This window comes from Elaeis guineensis, chromosome 15, assembly GCF_000442705.2.
Source record: "Elaeis guineensis isolate ETL-2024a chromosome 15, EG11, whole genome shotgun sequence".
Taxonomy (NCBI): Eukaryota; Viridiplantae; Streptophyta; class Magnoliopsida; order Arecales; family Arecaceae; genus Elaeis; species Elaeis guineensis.
In genome coordinates this window covers 14,411,333-14,435,665 of record NC_026007.2, presented here as the reverse complement: position 1 = coordinate 14,435,665, position 24,333 = coordinate 14,411,333, and the positions used below count along the sequence as shown (strand labels likewise).

The 24,333-nt window shown below is 44.8% G+C and overlaps 1 protein-coding gene across 7 annotated transcripts in view; it reads right to left on the bottom strand.

Annotated features, from left to right (window-relative positions):
* LOC105034211 (uncharacterized) overlaps window positions 1–24,333 on the bottom strand; it is a 125,659-nt gene that overhangs the window by 66,215 nt on the left and 35,111 nt on the right. For 6 of the 7 annotated variants that reach the window (XR_012137165.1, XM_073249367.1, XM_073249365.1 and 3 more), the window contains exon 2: window positions 6,969–7,110. Coding sequence is in view for 6 of the 7 variants with exons in the window: in XM_073249367.1 (XP_073105468.1) it covers window positions 6,969–7,110 (142 nt within the window). In the remaining variant the exon portion in view is untranslated. Of the gene's footprint in view, window positions 1–4,631; window positions 4,668–6,968; window positions 7,111–24,333 lie in introns of those variants that run through there. The other variant, XM_029261547.2, reaches the window with a different exon arrangement.

Genomic DNA, 24,333 nt, shown 5'->3' with positions numbered 1-24,333 from the left:
ATAACAAATCAAAACTTAGTGTTCAAAAGAAAGTAACTGTCTGACAAAGTCAACACTAAAACAAAACTAAAAGTCTTGAATCAATTCTGAGAAAAATCCTAAATCAATGAATTAACTCCATCTCTAATCGCTCTCCCAACCGAAATCCCACATCATGCTAATTTTCTGGATCTTTAAGAAAAACATAAAACTTATCATGAGCTAAATAGCCCAGTAAGCAGTGTATACCTTTAACTGAAATAATCAGGCAAATAATACTATGCATAACAAATCAATATGTAATTTCATGAAATCATATTCATACTGTCAATCATATATAAAAGTCAATTCATCATAATTTCTAATTATACTTTTCTTCTTAAATTCATCAATTTCTTAAATTCTTTTTACCAACCATGACTATGACCACATTATCCCTGTGGCAGGGTCATAATACCGCGTATCTGCTTGCGGTGGGCTGCGAATCATCTGGCAGCCAAGTCCTTTGGAACCGCTGGTCTAGTTGGCGGTTTTGTCGCTGGTCTATCTGGCGACATGTCGCTGGTCTCACTAGCGACATAAATCCTCAGGACAGTCAATTGCCAACGTATATGCCCCCATTGGCGGGGTCCTCAACACAGTCAGGTTGTCAATTTCATATTGTCTTTCAATTCATATATTATTTTTAAAATAATAAAATTATTTGATATTCAAGTCAAATCAATTATAACATTTTTTGAGATCATATATCATCATAATAATTGCTCAGCAAATAACTTCAATCATAAATAATTTTCTACAATTAACTTTCATCATAAATAATTCCAACAATTATTTCAATAAATAATTTCAATCACAAGCATGCATAAATTTATTTAATTCATAATTTACCAGATAAATTCAGTAAAAGTAAACACTACTTACCTCAAACGTATTCCAATAAATCCACATAATTCTATAAATTTTCTTCCAAAAATTCTGTTCGTAGATCATATCGCGATATCCCATGATCAAACATCCACAATCCTATACAGAATCAATTTCAATAATTATAAAGAATACGAATACCATATTTCAACGGTTTAGATTGGGTCCGATCATCTAATTTTATCTAATCAAAATCTAATTAGGACCTAAATGATCCAAAGTTTGACTATCAGATCAAATCAGATTCGAAGTGATAGGATCGAGGTTTCTTCATCGATTTCATAAAATCAAGTGGAGAAAGAAAATCAGAGGAGAGAAAATTCATGAGGTACAATTCAAATTGATCAGGTGACACAATCCAACATTACGATTGGTCCAATATCTCAATTGGTGAAACCAACATGATCAAATCAAATCATGGCTAGATCTAAATCATGGATAATCAAATCTAAAGATTCATGGTCTGATTAAGGTGGGTGCCAGTACGCTATCTGACAATCATGGATCAGGATTCTTCATTAGAATCAGATCAGACTTATTAAAAGAAATTTCTTCATTCACTAACCTTTTTTAGAGAGAGAAAATTCTAGAGAGAGAAAATTCTAGAGAGAGAAAACTCATCTTGAATTCTTCAGACAATATGATTTAACAAATTTTGATCGATCAGATCAAATCATGCTAAAATTATCATGTGGATAATTAAATAAGATCATGAGAAATAAAATCTAAAAATACCTGATCTGATCAAAGTGGATGTCGGTGTATCGTCCGACGATCACAGATCAAAAATCCATTACGAGAATCATTTAAATTCATCATCATTCTTCTCAAAATTCTAAAAATCTTAGGAGAGAGAAATAATCTAGAGAGAGGATTCTAGAGAGAGAAAGTAGAGAGAGAAAATCAAATTCTAGAGAGAGAAAAATACTAATTCAAGCTGAAGAGAGAGAGGGAAGAGAGAGAAACTCTCTTTCTCATATTTTATTATTTATCTCATTATTTATTAATTAATTTTATTTTTCTCTTTCTTCTTTTCTTTCTTTCTCTCTTTTTTTTTTTTTTTCTTTTTCTTCGTGGAAGAGAGAGGAGAGAAAATCCTATTTATTATTATTATATTATTATTTTTTTTTTTTTTTTTTTCTTTTTTTTTCCTTTTCCCTTTTCTTTTTCTTTTCTTTTTCTTCTTTTTCTTTTCTTTTTTTTTTCTTTTCTTTTCCTTCTTCTTTTCTTTTTCTTTTTCTTTTCCATCTTCTTCTTCTTCTTTTCTTCTTCTCCCGTGGGCTTCTTTTGGGCTGAAACAGGGGACCTTAAGGTCCCCTCATTGGGCGGCCGGCCGGCGGCGTGGTCGGCGTGAGACGGCCGTCGGCAGGAGGAGAGGCGATCCGCGGTAAGAGGAGGCCAAACCGGTGGTCGACGGTGACCACCGGCGATGGAAAAACGGCAAAAAAAGAAGATTTTTCCATAATAAAATCCGACGACTTCGGTCGCCGGCGAGCGTGCACATCGGCACGGGAAGGAAGGGGGAGAAGAGAGGAAGAGGAGGAGGCTTACCTCCGTCGCTGGCGAAGCTTTTCCGGCGAGAAAATTGGACGGCACAGCGATGGGTCTCCGTGAGGAATTTCCGGCGATTGCCGCCGTTTTGCCCCGAGATTTCTCGATGAGAGGAGAGAGGAGGGTTCTCCTTTTTAAATAGAGCCGGTGGAAACTTGTTTCCGACTCCGATTAGGAGCCGGTGAACGGAGGAAGAAGACTCCCTTTGGGAGTCTTCTCCCCTGTTTTTCTGTTTTTTTTTTTTTTGTTCGTTTGGGTTTTGGCTGGGATATCACATAGCTATCCCTTGAAAAAAGGCTGTCCCAATGCACAAGGCTCTAGACATTGTAGGGTCTGAGGAGGGTCAAATGTAGGCAGCCTTGTCCCCATATATGGAGAGGCTGTAGCCCAGGGCATGATAGAACAACCTTACCGCTGTATCAAAGCTTGCCCTTTAAAAATGGTTGTTCCATAAAATGTAAAATTGGAGAGGCTGTTTTTGTGAAATCCCCCCAAGTCTTTGTAACCTTTTGGAGTTCTGGTTGTCATCATTTTCATAGAACTTGTAATTTGCATCAATCACTGCTTAGTGCAACACCAGATAATTTGAGTTAGAATGCATGACTTTCCTATCCTACTGTGAGTTGTTTTAGATTGTAGTACAAGTAAACAAATCGAACAAGCTGGATCCATATGATCTATCAAAGACATGAACAAACAAGTTTGAGGATGATCACTGCTACAATCTTAGAGTTCAATTGACATGCAAGTTGCATTAAGTTGTGTTTAGATGCATTTCCACCCAATTACATGATTATCATAGTGATTACCATGTTTAGGCTATTTTATACAACAAAGCTTTGTATTTCCAACTATTATAATAGAGTTCTTGGACTTTTTCTCTTCTTTCCAGTTTCCACATTTTCTAACATTACATAATATAAAAGGTTCTTAAAGATTATATGCATTGGAAATGTAAACTCATCTTTGCTCTATTTTATCCCATCATTTCATCTCTTGCATCACCAGTTTCTAGATCTTTTCTTATTTCTGATTATGGTTCAATCTTGACCTTGCCTTCAATACTACATTGTTCCAAGTACTCCATAAAGATCCTTCAGCATTGGAATAATTCTGGCTTTTTATATAAACAAAGTGAGAAGACTGCAGACATACTAAATCCATACACAATCATTATTTCCTATGATCCAAGTAATTAGCCATTTGTATTTTATACACGCACACACACATATGTATGTATTTATATATGCACATTTAGCCATGTAAAAGGCGATTCCTATCTGATACTGTGAAAATGATATACAACAAATTTTACTTGCATTGATCAACCAACCTACTTCTTAACTTTAGATACTCTATGTTAACTATATGTGTTAATTTAGTAGTAAATATATCAAAACATCAACTGGAAAATAAGTAATTATAATAACATAGCCCAGATTAGTGCCTCTTTGAAAAAAAACTAATGCCATATAAGGAAAGAATATAGTCACTGATAATATCCAACAAATTTCACACATGAACAGCACATGTTCATTAGTTACCAGCAAACAAAATTTAACACAGAAGTGAGTCCTCATTGCAGTTGGCAAAACCTTGGTAAAAGGCTATTTGTTTCCCTGAGTGGAACAAAAGGCTAAAAAGAAATACATTCAACTGAGTCATGTACCAAAGTCACAATCACATAGTGAAATCTGCAAGGATAAAATATGATTCTGCATTGAGGGATCATTTAAGCGCTGACTAGAAATGTCTTGTTCATCATGAGGTATTCAGCTCGGTAATCAAGTTTAACACATACAAAGTGAGAGGTGCAACATTTTTCGGAAACTGAAATGAAATGAGAAGAGAACAGCAGGCATCAGAGGCAGATAAATGTGGAAGGACTGAAAAGATATTTTTATAATTAGAGTCTTGCATTTACAGTGCACATGGGATGATGTACTTAGTGCAGATGTGGTTAGTGATCCTTCTGTTATGCATCTCAATTTGATAAACAAACTATAAATTTAAGAGGTGCACCGTACTTGTTTCTCTCCTTAAGAAAAAAAGAAAGACATGAAATTAAGCAGTGCATCCTTTGTAATAAGGGGCTAGTTATAGCAATCTGGAGATGGACAACTTGAAGAAGACAGGGCAAGCACTTGAGAGTTTGGTCAGGCATCAGAATCAACAATGCATCCTAGATTTCACATCATAGTGCAAAGCATCTTGCAGAAACATGGTTTAGCAAATATGATTAGAACTCAGAAAATGTGTTAATGAAAAAAAAGACAGAAGTTGAAATGCTTGTCATCCATAGGGCAGAGAAACAACATGCAAACCACTACCATAAGCATCAAGCATGTCTGTAATCATATTAAAGAGAAAATTCAGATTTTTCAAATAATATTGGCATTACTTAGTTATAAGCCATAATTATTACCACAAAGCTTTACCAATCTATTCCTTAATGGATTTAAAGTTAATAGGAGTATAATCAAGTAAAAGAAATCTTACAGCAGTGCCAATTTTCTTTTTTTTTAAAAAAAGGTGAGTATAGACATGATATGAAGGTGAACTTGGATGCGGCACACAGTTGAAGATTGGAGCTTGGTGTAATGCACAAGAGGGGCATTTAATGTAACTTGATACATTGCCAGATTGAACAAAAGGCAAAGATAATCATAATTGGATGTGCTACATCCTTGAAAATTGGGGATTGGTGTTAGTGTATGAGAGGGAAATCTAATGTATCACCTACCAAGGATAAAGCAATGGAAATGCAGTTGCAACAACTTGGTCTTTTAACAAAACCAAGAAGCAACATAGGTGATATGACTGCTCAATATTTAGACTTTCTAGAATCACGATGTTTGGCAATCGTAGTTGATTAAAAGTGGCAGTATCATTATTATAGAAAGTTGAGAGTCAGAAATCCTTACTTTCAATATTTTTAAAATTAAGAAACTCATGTTTTTGGTATCACTGCAAATACCACTACCATTACCGCAGTCAGTGCCTTCGCCACCGCCGCCAGCATCTCCTCCGCCACAATGCCATTGTCACTGCCTCCGCCACACCTTCACCACTCCCACCACCGGTATGGCTGCTGCTGCCTCTACTACAATACCATTGCCATCATCACCTTTGAGGCAAAACGATCGAGTTGCTTCTTTCACAAGAAGGATTCTACTTATTCGGATTAGTAGCTGGGGTCACTGAGCTAGGCTAAGAGGTGCCAGCCTTGGAGATCAGCCACTTCTAGTTTGCTTGGCCCAGCCTCCGATTTGCTCGAGGAAGCCCGAGCAGAATGCCGGGAGATATTCCAGGTGCATCGGATCTACCACACAAGTCATGAGCTGGACAAATCCTCATGCACCATCATGCCAGTCATTTGTTGCCACAACACTTATCATCCTAGGTCTCTATTTATATGTGGTTAGTCCACTTGCTCAAGTCATTTGCCCTCCTAGGTCAATTCCCCTAGGTGGATTAGCAAAGTTAGGTTTGTGAGGTATAACACTCAGCAAGCATTACAATGATGACACGACAGGCTTATTCACTTAAGTGATAATAAGTAAATATCGTATTATTCTTTCTACTTCCATTTACTTAAATGATATTATATGTAGGTAAGAAAAAACTCCCCATTTCAATCAATAAAAATACTCAAAAACTCAAATTCCTTAAGAATAAAAAGTTGATTTTCCTATTTCAATACAAGTTTTAGGAATTTGGGGTTCATTCAAAATAGTGACTTTAAATGATAGGATATTTCTCAAATCTTAAAGGCTCATAAATGAGCATTGCTAAAACCAAAAAGTCCATTAAGAGAAGTAATTTTCAGCTTTTGCACAGATGCAAATATGGAGTTTTCTAATTATAGGTCAGATACAGACTCACAGGTGACATGGGTATTATGACTACATATGAATGTTTCTTTTTTCTTTTTTTCTGGTAAAACTTATGAATGTTCTTAAAGAATGCCAAAAACCTAACTTAAGACTTTGGATATCCATAGTGAAAGTCCACGAAATTTCACTGGCTCAAAAGTAAAGATCTCATTAGTGACTCATGTTTATAAAGCTGACAGCTGATGGATGATGATTATTCATACATTTAAGAATAGTTTTTGATGTGACCTGATTTGATCTAAACAGACAAAGAGGCATTCCTAAAGTAATAGATGAAGAAACACATTCTTTTGCCAAATAAGTCAATGCTTCTGTTTGCCGTTATCTTACATGAATCAGAGCATGATATAAATGTCAACATATACAGCAATAAAATCCAAGTGACTTTTCACTAGAGACAAGTGGCATCTTATTTAACAATTGCCAATGCATAAATCTAAAAACTGAAACCTAAATTAAGAATATCTAAATATCCTTATCAATCAAGTAATCAAGAACCTAAACTAATAGTTAAATAAATAATCTACACCACCACTTCAAAAATCAGAAGAGACGAGCTGGACAAGTTATTAAGGCAATGGAAATGACAGGAGAATAAGGGGATGCGTTCCAAACCTTAGGATAAGAATACAAAAAGATATACCACCATGCGCATATCAAAGAGAGGACTCCAGCAGTGATTATTAACGAATGAAGGAATAGCCAGCTACATGAAACTACTATAACTCCAGTAAGCAATATAGTCCATGGCTGACACCTAAAGAAAACAAATGGATTACGTAAGTGACTAGGGTAAATACTTACCAATGCATAATAAAATGAGCGAAAACAAGAGTATAATTCAATAGCTACACTCCAAGATTGTTAAATTAATCTAAAAATAGTTTGATTGCAAATGATGCATGCAATACAAATTTGAGCATAAAATATAGAAACAAAATACTGGGTAGCATTTTGTTGACTCAATGTGATTCACAAGATCATCACAATCATTCTAATGCATCATCATAATCATTATATTAAATGCCATAGACATAAACAACCAACATTATCCCAGTTATCTGAAATCAGATTTGTGGATCTATACGAATTCACTCTTATTAGCTATTTCATTTGTCAAGGCAAGCTTTCTTAATCAGTTAATCCTCTTTCACTTTTCTGCCAATGTCAGTTTACGTGACAAAAAGAAGATCCTATCCTTACTATAACCTTCTAAGAATCTTTTAGCACATTTGTGTATTCTGTTGCTTCTCCACCACACATAAGAAAAAGAAAGTTCTTAAAAGGAAATCAAAGCAAAGAACAAAGGCTTCTCTTCTTCCTTGTGGTATGCTAAGAATACCATGGTAAGTGTTGGTACAAAAATCCACCTGCGTCGGAGAAGCTAGAGTCGAGGGAGTCGCGGTCGCCGCCGGGACCTGCAAAAGAAGTCTAAACCGGAGTTGGGGTTGCTCCGGCAAGACCCTCCGACGCTCAAGTCAGTTCTCTACCTCAACAAGAATGGAGTGCTCGAACGAAAATTTTAGCAGAGTTTTTGGGATAGAAAGTAGAGCTTAGGAAATAACGTATCTGGGCCCCCCCCTTTTTATAGGCGGAGGGAGCAACGGATTGATAGCGACGTTTGTAACCGCCTAGTAGTGGGCCGCTCGAGGCCAGGAGGAGTTTATTATGAAGAGTAATGGGGTGGAGTCGTGGCTGTCACCATGGCTCGCCACGTGGAATCTGTTGCGGAGAGTGGAGCAGCGTCCGTTGTCGCGACTCGCCAGGGAGTGGTGGAGCCGCGCAGTATCCGCCGCAGGGAGTGGAGCAGAGTCATGGCCATTACTGCGGCCTGCCGCGTAGAGCCTGTTGCGGGGAGTGATGGAGCCGTGCAGAATCCGTCGCAGGAGGTGGAGCAGAGTCATTGCCGTTACTGTGGCCTGCCGCGTGGAGCCTGTTGCGGGGAGTGATGGAGCCGCGCAGAATCCATCGCAGGAGGTGGAGCAGAGTCATGGCCGTTACTGTGGCCTGTCGGGAGTCCAGGCCTGTCGGCCGAAGCTCGGTTGAAGTGCCTGGCGGAGAGAGGTGGCTATCCATCTAAAAGGAGCTCGGATGTTGCTGGCGGGCCGTCTACCGTTGGGTGCCTTGAGCATTAGTACTATAGGCGAGGGCCATCTGCGGTTGGAGCCCAGTCAGAGGCTTTCTATAGACGAAGTTCGGTTTCCGTAGGAGTCCGGACGAAGACCTCCTGCAATGGAAGTCGGGGACGAAGTCCGGCTCCCGTAGGAGTCCGGGCGAAGTCTTCCTGCAGCCGGAGTCGGGGACGAAGTCCGGCTCCCGTAGGAGTCCGGACGAAGTCCGGCTCCCGTAGGAGTCCAGACGAAGTCTACCTGCAATTGAAGTCAGGGACGAAGTCCGGCTCCCGTAGGAGTCCGGGCGAAGTTTCCTGCAGCCGGAGTCGGGGATGAAGTCCGGCTCCCGTAGGAGTCCGGACGAAGTCTACCTGCAATTGAAGTCGGGGACGAAGTCCGACTCCCGTAGGAGTCCGGACGAAGTCTTCCTGCAGCCGGAGTCGGGGACGAAGTCCGGCTCCCGTAGGAGTCCGGACGAAGTCTATCTGCAAAATATGCATTACAGAGCCCTTAAGGCTGAAGAAGAAAAGAAAAAGAGGAGGGGAATACAACAATAACAATAGCGAATGATAGAAGCTCGACAGGCGACAATTTGACGCAAAGTGCGGACAAAGTAACAAAATCTCCTTCTCATTCTCGATTAACAAGATGTACGTTACAAGACCCTGAGGGCCAAGAAAAAAAAACATTACTACAAGACTCGGAAGGAACACATTAGGGACCACTTCAAGCTTTCGACTTCTCCTTCCGGTTCCATCCTTCTCGACAGCATTTTTCAGTGTGTGTGATAAATCCCTCGGCTCTCACCCCCCGCCTCGTTCCACTCCATCGCCGAAACCCCAGCCCTAGGGGGCAAAGGGGGGATAGAATTCTAGGGGCAGTGACGGCGACGGCAGCAGCGACGACGACCTGCATCGGGAAGAACCGGAAGTGCCCCGGAGGCCGCAATGGCGCCGGAGGCATGCACCACCACCGTGTGCTCCACGACAACCACCGTCCTAGGTACTTCGGCAAGGTCGGCATGCGCTACTTCCACCGTCCCCGCAACAAGTTCTACTGCCCCACCGTCAGCGCCGACCGCTTCTGGTCCCTCGACCCCGACGGCATCAAGAATCCCGCCACAGCTTGTGACGACAACTCTGCCCCCTTGACCGGTGTCACCCCGTTCAACTACTCCGAAATTCTCGGACGGAACGCACTCACCGGTTCTTTCCGTTATTAAACCCCTGTTGTTGAAGGAATTCTCCCTCGAGCCCCTTTTGAGGCGGTGGGAACCCTCAGTGACAGTTCGACAGCCGGAGAATTCGCATGCCGCTGTTTTCCCCCTCCTACTCCTCTTAATCCGTGGCATCCTCTCGAGGTTGGCCTCCGGGGCAAAAGCCCCGGCGGGAGAACCCCTCGAAGGGGCTCGGAAGACTGAAGGCAGCGGAGAGCCGGTGGAGATGGCGAAGACTGGTGCGAAGAGTACTTAGAGTTAGAAAGGGCGCCGATGGAGTGACTAAACTCTCAGGCAGAAGAAAGGTGTCAACTCTCAGGCGAAGTGAAGCCCCTGGAGGGAAGGAGGGGGCTTAAATAAGCGACGGGGCCTGGCGCAGTTATGGTGGCGGATATCCCTAAGTCCACCAGCGCCTGCCACGTGTCCCACTCACCGTGACGTAGGGCTAGCTGCTAGCGGGACCATTATGGTGTGGCGTTTAGGACTACGCTCTGGAGGGAATTCCGAAAGGACTCTTCGAGTCGCCCTAATCGGGAAAAGACTCCAGCGTGTGCGCATTGAATGCCGAGATTTCCGAGGGCGGTCGTGTGCGGAATTCAAGGAAACGACTTCGGCTGTGAAAATTTTTCTGCACTTTCTTCGCTCGAAACTCGAACTCGGAAGTAGGGGGACTGGTGTTGGGTATAGAATCCCCCCAGCCGAAGTTCGTGTCAGGAGTGACCACTCAGGGATTCTACCGGCGTCCGACCTTCGGCGACATCTCTCCGACGATCGAGCCTCAGCAGCATTCCCAAGTTCTACCGATGGATAAACCCCCACCAGCGTCGACCAGATTCTTCACGACAGATGGACTCCTACAGGAGCCAGACTTCGTCCCCGACTCCGGCTGCAGGAAGACTTCGTCCGGACTTCTGGTCAGTTATGATCAGGACATCACCTCTCTCGAGAGTCAAGACAAGACGGTACATGAGACATGTCGTTTCATGGAAAAAGTAGTATGCCCCCATGTTATGAGATTGAAATCCTAGCGTAGGCCTACTAGGTCTTAACAACATGAGAAGGATACAGATTAAGCTTGTTATGAAAGAAGAGTGCCCTACAAGCCAATCGCATGAGTGATGCAATGGAATTTTTCTTTGTAAACTTTCAATTCATGTAATGACATCAATCATAAAATGAGACATTGATTCATCATTATAGCTGCATCTTATTGTATTTAAGATTATGATAAACCCTATAGATTAGGGCAATAATTTTAAGGTCATGAATAGTTTATGCCTATGAAACCTAAAATCCTAATTCTAAACATTTCTGATCGTAGGAACATTGAGTTAGAGATCAATATTCCAGATAGACTGGCACATCCTATGTATGCTCGATAGAGAGGGTGGCTGATTTCATAAGTCACTGGTGTGAAACATTAATACAAGGATGTGGGTGCTCATTAGAGAATGAATTCACTAAATTGACTCGCCGATAGAAAATTTATTATGGAGCCTTACTTGCATATCAAAAGATGGTTCTCTAAGTGGGAGTTGTACAAGTGATCCTTACACTTGAGACTACCATGGAATCTTGTGCACATGAATCCATATTTTGGTTCATACCCAAGCATGACATTGACTATGTACATGATGTTCTGGATATGGTAGAATGTATATGAAGGTTGTGAGTATGTCAGCAAAGAATCGATCACTCCTAGTAAAAGAGATGACATTCTATGCATTCTCATCTCTAGGTGACTCAGAAAATCTTTTGGCCAAAAGCAGGATAAAGATTAGAAAGGATTTTTAATGCTTCAACATTAGAGTCATCGATGATTGATGGAGAATTGATATGAATGTGATTGAGTTTTACATGATTCCATACTCATGAACATATTCAGAATGCAGGAATGATTGAAGGATTGAATTGCACGGTAACTTACCACTAAAGGATATATTTAGTATTTCTATCAAATTCTACATCTTTTGAATAGTCATAATACATTGCTAGACGTCAATCTTGATTTGTAAGTTTGATCGAATTAAAGAGTTTAATTCGATCACCAATTAGAAAGGATTCTAATTGCTGAACTTGGATTTGCACGGTTTGGACCTTAATCGATTAGAAGTCTAATCAAATTATGTCAACTTGCATCTAGACCTAGTGTTGGCTCGATGTGGAACCCAATGGATCACACACATTAGAAAATTAATCAAAGACCCATTTGATATGGTTGATTGGAGTTTTGAATCCAATCGGATAGCTGATAAGCATACTAGCACGTGTGGCTAACACTAGCTCCTTGAATCAGATTCGAAATCAGTTCGAATCTTGCTTCTTGATCAAACCAAATTGAGGCATGGACTAATTTGGGTTTGGGTCAAGTTGTGGCTGCTCTTGGGTGGCGCCACATAGCCTCTTGGGCACCATTTGTTAGAGTCCAATTGGATTGGAACTCTAGATGGCATGGAGAATTGTTGAACGCACGCTTTGGTGCGTGGAGAAGGGCCAGAGTCCTCATATGGGATTAAGACCCATGTGGCAGCCCACATCACTCTCAACTCTCTAGCACACATCTCAAAGCATGAGATGTTTTTTTTGGACTTATTTTGGCGTGGAGATTTTTTTGGAGCGCGAGGGAGAAAAGTCACGCGACTCTTCATGTGAAGAGTCCTTCTGCCATGGGCAAAAGGTCGCAACCCTACCAGATATTTTTTACCATTTGAATTCATTTTTAAATGTGGATTCACGTGGCAAAGTTTCAAGCTTATCTGAAATAGGAAAAGATGCCAAAGCATCGATGAAATACAGTGTGCACGTAGGCTGAATAAAGGCTCGTGCTGCTTCTAAAGTGAAGAGTCCTTCTGCCATGGGGCAGAAGGAGGTGTCCCCTGCTGATAAGACTCCTATCTGAATTCAAACTCAGAGGAGAATATATCTGGTATTTTTTTCGATTTTCTTGAAAAAAGAAAGGACGCCAGAAGCACCCATTCTTGGCGTGCACGGCAAGGTGAAAGGGGAAGGGTGCATCTCATAAGAGAAGAGTTCTTCTGCTTGAAGGAACTCTCTCTAAGGACAAGCCACCTTCTGAGCACATGAGGAAGAGTTGTGACTCTTCCCCATGTGCCCCTTAGTCACCTATAAAAGGCCCATGGTGCTGGGATTCCAATTCATTCCAAAAACTCTCCCGAGTTCCCTCCTACGCCAAGACAAGCCTATCCTTTCTTTCTTACAACCCATCTTAGTTTTAGGACAAGGCTGTCTATATTTAAGAAAAGCCTAAGTGAGGTCCTAAACAAAGGGGAAAGAAGTTCTAAAGGAGACGTTGAAGAAGTCCAGAGGAGTCCTTGAGAGGGTGAAATCAGGTTCCTGAAGAAACCTGACCGATATTAGGCTAGTCGAGTTCTAGGTGCTAGAACTCTTGAAGCAAGTTGAAGGAGCGCTGTCCTTGGATCGATTCCTATGTGGATCACCGTTGGAGGACGAACATTTGGATGCCTTGTGGAAGCAATTCTTCATTAAATCAGAATTCAAGAGATATCCTTCCTAATAGTTTTTGTAGATCTATGCTTTGATTAGTATTGTCAAGGGTTCCTGGGTTCTAGGGTTTTGGTGCACCTGGATGTTTAAATGAAAATTTTTAAACATCTAGACCTTCCGCTATGCCTCCGAAACCCAACAGTGGTATCAGAGCCTATCTTGATGAATACAATCAAAGATTGTAATGTGGTCTTGATTGTAATCATGCTAGAGTTTTTGGTTTGGTTCAAATCGGCTCAAGAGTTGAGCTCGATTGAACATCCAACCTTAATATACCTTAAAGATATGTTTAGATGCATTTCCTTAAATTATGTTCTTATGATTTAAGTATGCTTATGTACCACTGTGAATGTATTAAATAGGATGTGTATGAAACCATAAAGCTCTCCTAAAAAGTATATTAAGTCGTAGTGGTGGAAACCAAAAGCGATCTGAGTTCAATAGTGATTGATCGATTAGTGTCTAAGACAAGTATTCTTGAGCAGTGGTTACTTAATTAGGACCATTGCGAAAGCACGGAGAGCCTCCCACCAATCTTACACTTACCTGACCAATTGGATTAATTAGTCTGAATTTGGGATGCTTAGTGTTTAAGACCACTACATAAGCCTTCTTCCATACTAAGCCAATATCATGTCAAAAATCATAGTAAGTTTGTTATGCAACCACAAGACTTACAATAGAGATTGATGGGTTATCTTGATGCATAGTAGATGCTTACGGCATGTTTGGATATGTTGCTTTGTTGTGCAACCACAAGGACAATATTATTCAAATATAACTGTATAGAAATGAAAGGTCTAACTTAACTAAAATATTATAGTTTGCTGTGCAACCAAAAGGCTATAAGTGTTTTTGAGGCAAGAGTATGTTGCGAATTGCATAAGATACAATTGGAAAGAGTTTCCTACCTTTGAACTCATTAAAAGTTTGTTGTACAACCACAAGATTTTTGTGAGGAATTAGGATCTCAACCCCACTAAGACATCAGATTAAGATTTCTCGCTTATCATAAATGAGGACTATGGTATCTGATAAAATAATGAGAGATATAACTAGACAGAAAACCTCATCTAGTTATGCATATCATTATGAGTAGCCTGCTTATACCATTGTTTTTAAAATTTTATAAATTAATTTTACATTATGGCAACTTCACTCTCATTGTGTGACATCATTGATAAAACTAAATTGACCGATCCGAACTATGTGGACTGATTGAGGAACTTACGAATTAGATTCACACCGAAGAAGATCTCCTATGTTTTGAAAATTTCTGATCCAGATCTGGTCAGTGATAATGTTTTCAAAAAGATGTCTCCGTAGATATCACCTGTTATTTTTTTGGCAAGATAGGATATTGAAAAAAAAATTGCAAAAATTATCTTGCAAGTTTGAAGCAGGATGCAAGTGTTGCACCAAAAGGTGTGTATATGATACAGACCTATTTTTCATTGAGTGCTTCAGACTGACACTTGGGTATTGGATACTGCCTGTGGTTCACATATCTGTAATTTATTGCAGCGACTACAGAATATCAAAAGGCTTAAAAGAGATGACTTCGAGATTTTCGACGTAAGTGGAGTCCATTAGCACAGAGACTGTGGGAACCGGTATGCTCAATTTGCCTTCTGGCAAAACTTTGGAATTAGAAGAATATTATTATATGCCTAAGGTCATTAGAAATATTATTTCTATATCTTTGTTATTAAAACAAAGTTATGAAATAAAGTTAATGGTAATGGTTGCTCCATTTTCTTTTCTAATGAATTCTATAGTAGTGGTTATATTAATAACAATCTTCTAATCCCTGCACTCAATGAAAATATCTTTCATATTGATAGAAATATAAAAAGAAAGAGAGAGGATGAAAACATCACATATCTCTGACATTGCCGCCTTAATCATATTAGTGAGTCAAGGATAAACAAGTGGTACAAAGAAGAATTTTTTGACCCCTATGATAATGAATCATTGAAAACTTGTGAATCTTGTCTTATGGGTAAGATGATCAAGACTCCATTCTCTAGATATGAAAAAAAGATAAGAGAGCTGTTAGCCCTAGTATATTTAGATATGTGTGGACCGATGACAACTCAGGCCAGAGAAGGATACTCCTACTTCATCACCTTTATGGATGATCCATCAAAGTTTGTGTTGGTGCAGAATTCCGCCGAAGCCGGAGTTGCTGGAGTCGAGATGACCGCAACCGCCGTCGGAACCTGCAAGGGAAGTCTAAACCGGAGTTGGGGGTGCTCCGGCAAGACCCTCCGACGCTCAAGTCAGTACTTTGCTTCAACAGAAATGGAGTGCTCGAGTGAAAATTTTAGTAGAGTTTTGAGATAGAATTTTTGAACTTAGAGAAGAACGTATATGGGAATCCTTATTTATAGACGGAGAGCGTAACCGATTGACAGCGACGTCTGTAACCGTCTGGTGGTGGGCCGTTCAGAGCCGCGCGGAGTTTGTTACGGAGAGTAGTGACGTCGGAGACCGTTCAGGGCCACGTGGAGTTTGTTACGGAGAGTGATGTCCATTGTCGTGACTTGTTAGAGAGTGGAGCAGGATAGCGGCCCTCGTTGTGGCTTGTCAGAGAGTGGTGGAAACGCGTGGAATCCGTTGCAGAGAGTGAAGCAGGATAGCGGCCCTCGTCATGGCTTGCCAGAGAGTTCGGATCTGTCAGCTGAAGCTCGGCTGGGATGTCTGATGGAGCGGAATGGCTCTCTGTCTCGTCGATCTAGGAGAAGCTCGGATGTTTCCGAGATCGCTGACGAGTCTACTGTTGTCGAAGGCCTTGGGCGCTGAGGCTACAGGTGAGAACCATCTGCTGTAGAGACTCGGATGAAGGCTTTCTATTGGCGAAGTCCGGTAGGAGTCCAATTGCTAGGGAAGTCCGTTTGGGATTTGCTCGATGCGGAAGCTCGTCTGAAGATTATTCGCCGGAGGAGTCTGATTTCATGAGGAATTCAGCGGAAGGTCGGCCGGTGGTGGACTTCGGATGGCGTTGGGGAGGCTCGTCTACTGGAGGAGTCTGAGGGATCCGGAGGCGATCGGCCGTTGTAGAAATCCAGCTGCTGGAGCCCATCCGTTGCAGAAACTCGTCCGGAATCCATCCGCTGTGGAAGCTCGGACAGAGTCTAATTCTTGCATAAGCTCATCCGGGATCCATCCGCTGTGGAAGTTCGGACGAAGTCCGATTCTTGTGGGAGGCCGAAAGGAGGCCGCTTATTGTAGGGGCTCGGTCGAGGATCGGCTGTCGTGGGAGCTCGGAGTAACGACCTAGCCGGTGGATCCTGCCCCATGGTAGAAGCTCGTCTAGGATCCGACTACGAAGAAGCTCTGCTGAAGTCTACCTGTAATAGAAGTTCGGAAAAAATTTGTTTACAGTAAAGGCTCGAATAGAATTTGCTTACAGTAGATATCTAGAGTAGACAGCTCGCTATAGAAATTCGGAGTAGACCGCTCGTAGTAGAAGTTCGGCTCTCGCGGGAGCTCGGTTGAGATCCGGAAGGCGGTCGACCACCGTAGAAACTTAGATGGAGTCTGGTTACTGTAGAAATCTTGTTGTCGGAGAAGCTCGGATGCTGACGAAGTCCGGAAGAAGTTCGGAGTAGGGTCATCCGCGGTCGAAGAAGTCCGGAAGGGATTTGGAGAATAGTTGATTACTGTAGAAGGTCGGCTGGCAGTGAGGCCCAGAGAGCTTTTGGGACGGCCCGGTAGATGAATGCAGAAGTTCATTATCGGACTAGTCCGGATGGTCGAGGGGGTTCGGAGAGACGCCACACACAAGGTCGGAAGCCGGAAGAGCCCTGAAAGGGTCGGTCTTTTACAAACTTCGATCGGGAGGTATTTTATACCCAACACCAGTCCCCCTACTTCCGAGTTCGGGTTCCGAATGAAGTACAGAGAAATTCTTACGGCCGAAGTTGCTCCCCTCGATTTCCGCACTCAGTGGTTGCCAAATATTTTGACATTCGGTATGCTGGTACTAGAACCTTTTCGGAAAAGATTTCTTTTTTTGGAATTTCCGCCGGAGCATGGCTCTAGGTACGGCGTAATAATGACTTTGTCAGCTGCCAGCCATTTCCAACAATCTGTCAAGGTGAGTGGGACATGTGGCGAGTGCAAGCCGGCCAGAGGAGATCCGCAATCATTATTGCGCCGGATCCCGGGGTCTATTTAAACACGTTCTCCTCGTTCAAGAGTTTCACTTTGCCTGAGAGAATCTCTCGGTTCCCCTCCTCTTCCCGAGAGCTCCAACTTCCTCTAGCATCCTCCTCGGCCTTAGGCGTCCACCGGGTCGACTTTCATCGTCCTTGCCGTCTTCCTGCACTCCTGGGCCAATCTAGGTTAGTTCCGAACTTCTTGTCATTTTCCTGTCCCTTCTTCTTCGTATTCTGTTCGTTTAGCTTCCTCGAGGGCTTGTTTGCTATTTTTTCCGATTTTTTCGAGATTTTGTGGCTTCCATTTGATCCAAAATGTCTTTTGATATCTCCTCTTCTAGCAGTTCTAGGAGTTCGTCAGCCCCAGTTCCCCAAAGTTCTTGTACCGTAGACGAACCCGTAACTAGGACCGAAGCTTGTCTGGCCTTTGCGCCGGACACCATCCTTGGCTCCTTGACTCCGGATGAACTCTCACTGATAAAGATTCAGTATGGAGTTCCTCCGGAGTACGAGCTAGAGCTTCCCGAGCCAACTGACCGGGCTAGCGCCCCTCCTCCCGACCGCTTCTGTCTGTACCAGGAGGCCTTCCGTGCCTGACTTCGGCTTCCACTGCCGTCCTTTGTCATCGCTCTCTTTCGTTTTCTGAATATTTCTCTAGTTTCCGTCGTGCCGAACTCCTTTAAGCTTTTGATAGGGTTTCTTTTTCTTTGTAATTTAGCTGAAGTTCGACCGACTCTTTCTTTGTTTAGGAATTTCTACACCTTCAAGCGCCATCCCTCGGCAAAGGACTGGTGGTACTTCTCTCCTCAGTTCGGTAGAAAGGGGTTGCTGAAAGGCGCCCCTTCTTCTATCCACAACTGGAAGGAGAGGTTCTTCTATGTCCGATGCCCGACCTTGGAGCTAAGATTACCCCCTTGGGGCTCTCTGAGGGATTCCGTCTGCCGGACTTCTAGCCTGAAAAGGGACGACCTCGAAGCCTCCAAAAAGCTCGAGGCCTACCGAGCCCCCCTCCTCCCCGAACTTCTGAAGCAATAATTTTTGTTCAACGTCGGCCTGAGTCCTCTTAACCCTGCCGGTACCATTTTTTTTTTTTTTTGCTTCTCCTTTCTCTTATTCCATCTCTGAGCCGTGTTGATCTTCTTTTATCGCAGATATGGACGCAAGCATGGCTCGGAGGTTAGCCCAGGGTCTCAAGACCCACAAGAGAAAAGACGCCTCGACTTCGGGGTCGGTGAAGAAAGCCAGGACAGAAGGGACAAGCTCGGCCGCGCCTGCTCCGGTTGCCGTCGCTGTCGAAGTCCCTTCCGATGCCGAACCCGAAGTCCCCCGAGCCCTTTCACGGAGCCCCCCGACCGAGGATCCCGCTCCAAAGGCTCGTCCCGAGGGGGCACCCGGGGCCGAAGGGAGGAGGAGAAAGAAGACCCTGGCCCGGAGGAGCCGCAGTCGCAAGGTTGCCGTCGAGGGGGCCGGTGGCTCCGAAGAAGACCTGGAGGAAAATCCCTTCAACAACAGGGATTTGATAAAGAGGCTGGTCGAAGGGTGCATTCTGCCCGAGATCGTCGAGAGGATCGTCCTTGCTGATCCCGAGCTGCGGGTCTAGGACTCTCTGGGTCTTTCCTCGAAGTAGGTTAACTCACCTTTTTCCTCCTCCTTGCTTATTAATTTATTCTTCAGCCTTCATATTGACTCCCCGACCTTTCTTGCAGATTGGGCACCAGCTTGTCGCCAATGTCGAGGCGGTGAAGATTGTCAAAAGGGAGGCAGCTCGGGCAGAGGAAGGTCGTCTGGCTGGGGCCGCCCGCCTCGAGGAGAAGATCGCGAGGTCCTAAGTCTCCAGGAGGCACTGGAAAAGGAGGGACAAACCTCGTCCGATCTGAGGACCGTCTTGGAGGAGGAGAGAAGGAAAGCTGAGGCCGAGGTCTCCGCATTGAAGGTGCAGGTTTCCGAGTTGAAAGCGCAGGTTTCCGAGCTGAAAGCGCGGATCCCGTCCCTGGTCTCGGAGGCAAGGGCCCGAGCAGTGGAGGAGTTCAAAGCCTCCTCCGAGATGGAGGATCTAAAGGTCCAGTTCGGCCAGGATGCCTTCATCAAGGGTTTCGAACTCTGCCAAGAGAAGGTGGCTGGGAGGTTTTCCGAATTGGATCTCGGCTTCCTGAACGAGACGTCCGATGATGAAGCCGGACCATCCGAAGCTGCTGCCGGTCCTCTCCCAGCTGAGACCTTGTTGACCGCCGCGGCTGCCGCTGACTATCTTCCGGGGATGCCGAGTCCCTCTACTTCTGCCCCAGAGGTCCGAAACCTCTAGCTTTGTATTTTTCCTTTGTGGTGATTTTTTTTTCGTTCTCTTGTACTTAAAAATTATTTAATCAATGAAATCGGATCCTTCTTTACAGAGGATCCCCCCTTTTTTTCTGTATTTTTTTCCTTATCTTTTATCTTCTTGTACTAATCTGAGCCGCGATGCTTTTGTCTGCCAACGACAGTGTCCTGCCGAAGCTCTCCTCCTACCACAGGGGATTCCTCTGAAGTCGATGATTCGAGACCTCAGAAGGAAAGTTCGCCAGTTGACGAAGAAATCCAAGAAGCTGGAAGATGAACTTCACCGACTGAGGAAGAGCCATTCGAAAGTCACGCGGAGGCTGTTCGCCTTCAGAACCTCCACAGAAAGGGTCTCATGGAATTCACCCGAAAGAAGGCCGACTTCGTGACGGAGCTCGAGAAACTCCGAAAACGTGCCAGCGACCGATCTTAGGCTCAGGCTTCCAAGATCAGCTCCTTTGAAGTCGAGCTGGCGGCCGCACGGGAGAAGATCGGCCAGTTGGAAGGGAGCTCGTCCTAGCTCACAGTCCAAGCCGACCGCGATCGAGACTGGTCGAAGTTCTCCGACCTTCAAAAGCAACTGCAGGATGCTGAGGCGAACTACAACGCCTACCGAGTCGGCTGGAGCGGGCAAATAAAGGACTACCGAAGGAAGCTCCAGACGGCGACCGACGAAGTTGCCCACCTTCGGAGGCAGTTATCTGAGAGAGTCTAGCTCGCCTCTGCACAAGGCTCCGACGAGCTCCGCTCCTTGAAGGGGACCATGGCAGAATTGTCTGTGGCCCTTGGGCGGGAGGAGGCCAAACTGCAGCGGCTGAAGATTCAGCTGGTCCACGAGCAGCAGGCGGTCAAAGATGCCGAGGCGGAGTCCGAGATCCTGAGGAAGAAGCTTCGAAAGTCGTAGGGCGAGAGCCGACGGTTCCACCAGATGTACTGGGATATGCTGCTGAGAAAGATGGAACTAGAGGAAGAAGTTGAAAACTTAAGGCAATCCCTAATAAGGATTGAAACTGAGAGCTCGAAGTCGGAAGAAGCTGGGCTTCCTTAGAGCTCCTTTCTTCTTCTTTTTTTATGTATTCTTTTTCTTCTCTGGTCGTTTCTCTTTTTGTTTTTGGCCTTCAGGGCTTTGTAATATGTACTTCACCAATAAAATGAAAATGAAATTGTCTATTACCTTGTCCATTTTGGTATTGAGTTGTCGTTTACCGAACTTCTTTTGTCTTTCGTCCTGTTTGACGTCGGCGTTGTTTGAAGATTCCTGATCGTCGCTGTGCTGATTCGTCCTTTGGGACTGAAGATTTTCGACAAAGGTTTTCTTTCTCGTTGAGACGAGGTCCCTTGAGTCTCGACCATCAAAGGCTTCGTAACGCACACTTTACTAATGAAATGAAATGAAATTTTTCTCATTACCTCGTCTATTCTTGCTTTGGGTCGTTGTTTACCGAACTTCTTTCGTCTTTCGTCCTGTTTGACGTCGACGTTGTTTGAAGATTCTTGGTCGTCGCTGTGCTGATTCACCCTTAGGGACTGGAGAGTTTCGACCAGGATTTTCTTTCTCGTTGAGATGAGATCCCTTGTGCCTTTGATGTAGTTCGTTTTTCACTTATCGCTAGCGTAGTTCGTCGCTTTCTCTTTTCATCTCCCCTTTTCTTCTGTGTTCGAGTGAGAGTCTTCCCTTTGCTCTTGACGGGGTCGTGAGAGTGTAGAGGAGCCGTTGAGGAGGCTTTCCTCCTTGTCCAATCTTGATCGACCGAGCCTTTGTTTGTGTCAGAATGAGGTTCTCCTCTTGTTCCCGACAGTCGGTTTCAGCTCATGTTAGGACGAGGTTCTCCTTCTGTTCCTAACAGGGCTGTGGGGGCACGCAAGGGCCGTTGCGAGGGCCTCTCCCCCCATCCGGTCTCTAAGTAATCGAGCCTTGGACTTTGCTCATGTTATGACAAGGTTCTTCTCCTGTTCCTAACAAAACTGTGGGGGCACATAAGGACCGTTGCGAGGGTCTCTCTCCACATCCGATCTTTAAGTAACCGGACCTTCGACTTTGCTCATGTTAGGACGAGGTTCTCCTCCTGTTCCTAACAAGGCTGTGGGGGCACATAAGGGCCGTTGCAAGGGTCTCTCCCCCCATCCGGTCTTTAAGAAACCGGACCTTCGTCTTTGCTCATGTTAGGACGAGGTTCTCCTCCTGTTCCTAACAAGGCTGTGGAGGCACATAAGGGCCGTTGCAAGGGCCTCTCCCCCCATCCGGTCTTTAAGAAACCGGGCCTTCGTCTTTACTCATGTTAGGACGGGTTCTCCTCTTGTTCCTAACAAGGTTGTGGAGGCACATAAGGGCCGTTGCAAGGGCCTCTCCCCCCATCCGGTCTTTAAGAAATCGGGCCTTCGTCTTTGCTCATGTTAGGACGAGGTTCTCCTCCTGTTCCTAACACGCTTAATTTCGTTTGTATGGGGAAGTTACTTCCTGTCGTTATAAGCTTACGCCAAAAGAAAAAATATGCAAATATGAAAGAAATTTTTATTTAGGACAAAGTTGTTGGTAATACATTCATAGATTTTTCGAATCCTATAGCCGCGGAAGGTCTGCTCCCCATCGGGGTCCTTCTGAGATGGAGTTGATAATCCCAATCGGAGGCCGATCTTCAGGCTGCTCCTCCCTCCTTGGTGGCTCCGGCTGCGGCAGGGCCCTAGGCCGGTCTTCCCTACCTTCAGGTCGGCGTCGAATGAATCTGTCGAGCCGACCTCGCCTGATGAGCTCCTCGATTTCATCTCGGAGCTGAATGCATTCTTCCGTGTCGTGGCCGTGGTCACGATGATAGAGGCAGAATTTGTTCGGGTTGCCTTTCCGGGGTGCGAGCGCATCCTTTCCGGCCTTGGCAGCTGCTCCCTAACCTCCATCAGCACTTGAGTTTTCGATACGTTGAGAGGGGCGTAACTGTGGAATCTTCCAGGGGGAGAGCTCCGCCGAACTCTGTGGTCCGAGCTTCTCTGCTTATGAGCTCGGGGAGGAGTCCGAACACGCCTGTGTCCGAGAGGAGTTCGAGAACGCGGTCGAGCTTCACTCGGCCCTTTTTCAACTGCGAGCTTGCTTGAGTCTCCCGCCTGCCGCTCCTTCGCGGTCTCCTCGTCCTTCATCTTGAAGGCTTCTTCTGCTTGGGCATATCCTTCGACCCGAGCCAGCAAATCAGCAAAATCCCTGGGATACTTCTTTTCCAAGAAAAACAAAAGATCGTTCTTCTGAAGACCGCCCTTCAGGGCGACCATCGCGACTGATTGATCCAAGTTCCGGACATCCAACATGGCGACGTTAAAACGGTTGACGTAAGCTCGGATGGATTCCCCTCCTTTTGCTTGATGTTGATGAGGGACTCCGAGCCTCTACGGGGACGCCGGCTGCTAACAAAATGAGCCGCAAACTGATGGCTCATCTGGTCAAAGGAGAAGATGGTACCCGACTTCAACGCCGAGTACCAGTTCCTTGTTGCTCCCTTTAGAGTGGATGGGAAAGCTCGACACAGGATGGCATCTGGTGCACCATGGAGCAGCATCATTATCCGAAAGGCCTCCAGGTGGTCAACCGGATTCGAGGTCCCGTCGTAGCTTTCGAATTGGGGGAGCTTGAAGTTTGGCAGGATCGGTTCCTGCATGATCATTTGAGAGAAGGGAGGGTCAGTACAGATGTCCTCACCATAAGTAGGGGGAGCGTGGTGGAGCTCTTCGATCCGTCGATTCATCTCCTGGAGCCTTCGATCCAGGAGGTCCTCTCGACTGCGAGTCTCGAGGGTCTTCTGGTAGAGTGGAGGTAGGAATCCTCCAGGAGTGGAATCGTGATCAGATCGGGGGCTCTCCACCCTCGGATTCCCCTTTCCGGAGAAGACAAGACGACTGGCCCAAGTGGCCCGCCCTACTGCCGGATCTTGGAACTCCAACGACGCTCTTTCCAACCGCACTGACACCTGCGGCTGTTGCTGCTACTGCTGCATGGCCTGCACTGCATCGGTAAGGCCTCTGACCTGCTGAACCAACAGGTCGAACTGCTCCATATCGACCGCCGTTGCCGAAGGAGGAGCCTGGGAAACTGGAGGCGAGGCCGGAGCCTGAGATCTGGCCGCGGAGGCTGTGGATCGCCTGGTGGATGCCTTTCGGGAGGCATCAGGTGAAGATCTAATAGGGGAAGGAGAGGAGGATGCCGGAGAAGATGACTGGAGACAATCCCGTTGAGCACTCCTTCAAAAACAAGGGTATTGCGAAGACACGCAAAGCCCCTTCCTCTAGCGCCAATTCTGTTGGTGCAGAATTCCACCGAAGCCGGAGTTGCTAGAGTCGAGATAACCGCGGCCGCCACCAGGACCTGCAAGGGAAGTCTAAACCGGAGTTGGGGGTGCTCCGGCAAGATCCTCCGACGCTCAAGTCAGTACTCTGCTTCAACAGAAATGGAGTGCTCGAGTGAGAATTTTAGCAGAATTTTGAGATAGAGTTTTTGAGCTTAGAGAGGAACGTATCTGGGAGTCCTTATTTATAGACGGAGAGCGTAACCGATTGACAGCGACGTCTGTAACCGTCTGGTGGTGGGCCGTTCAGAGCCACACGGAGTTTGTTACAGAGAGTAATAGCGTCGGGGGCCGTTCAGGGCCACATGGAGTTTGTTACGAAGA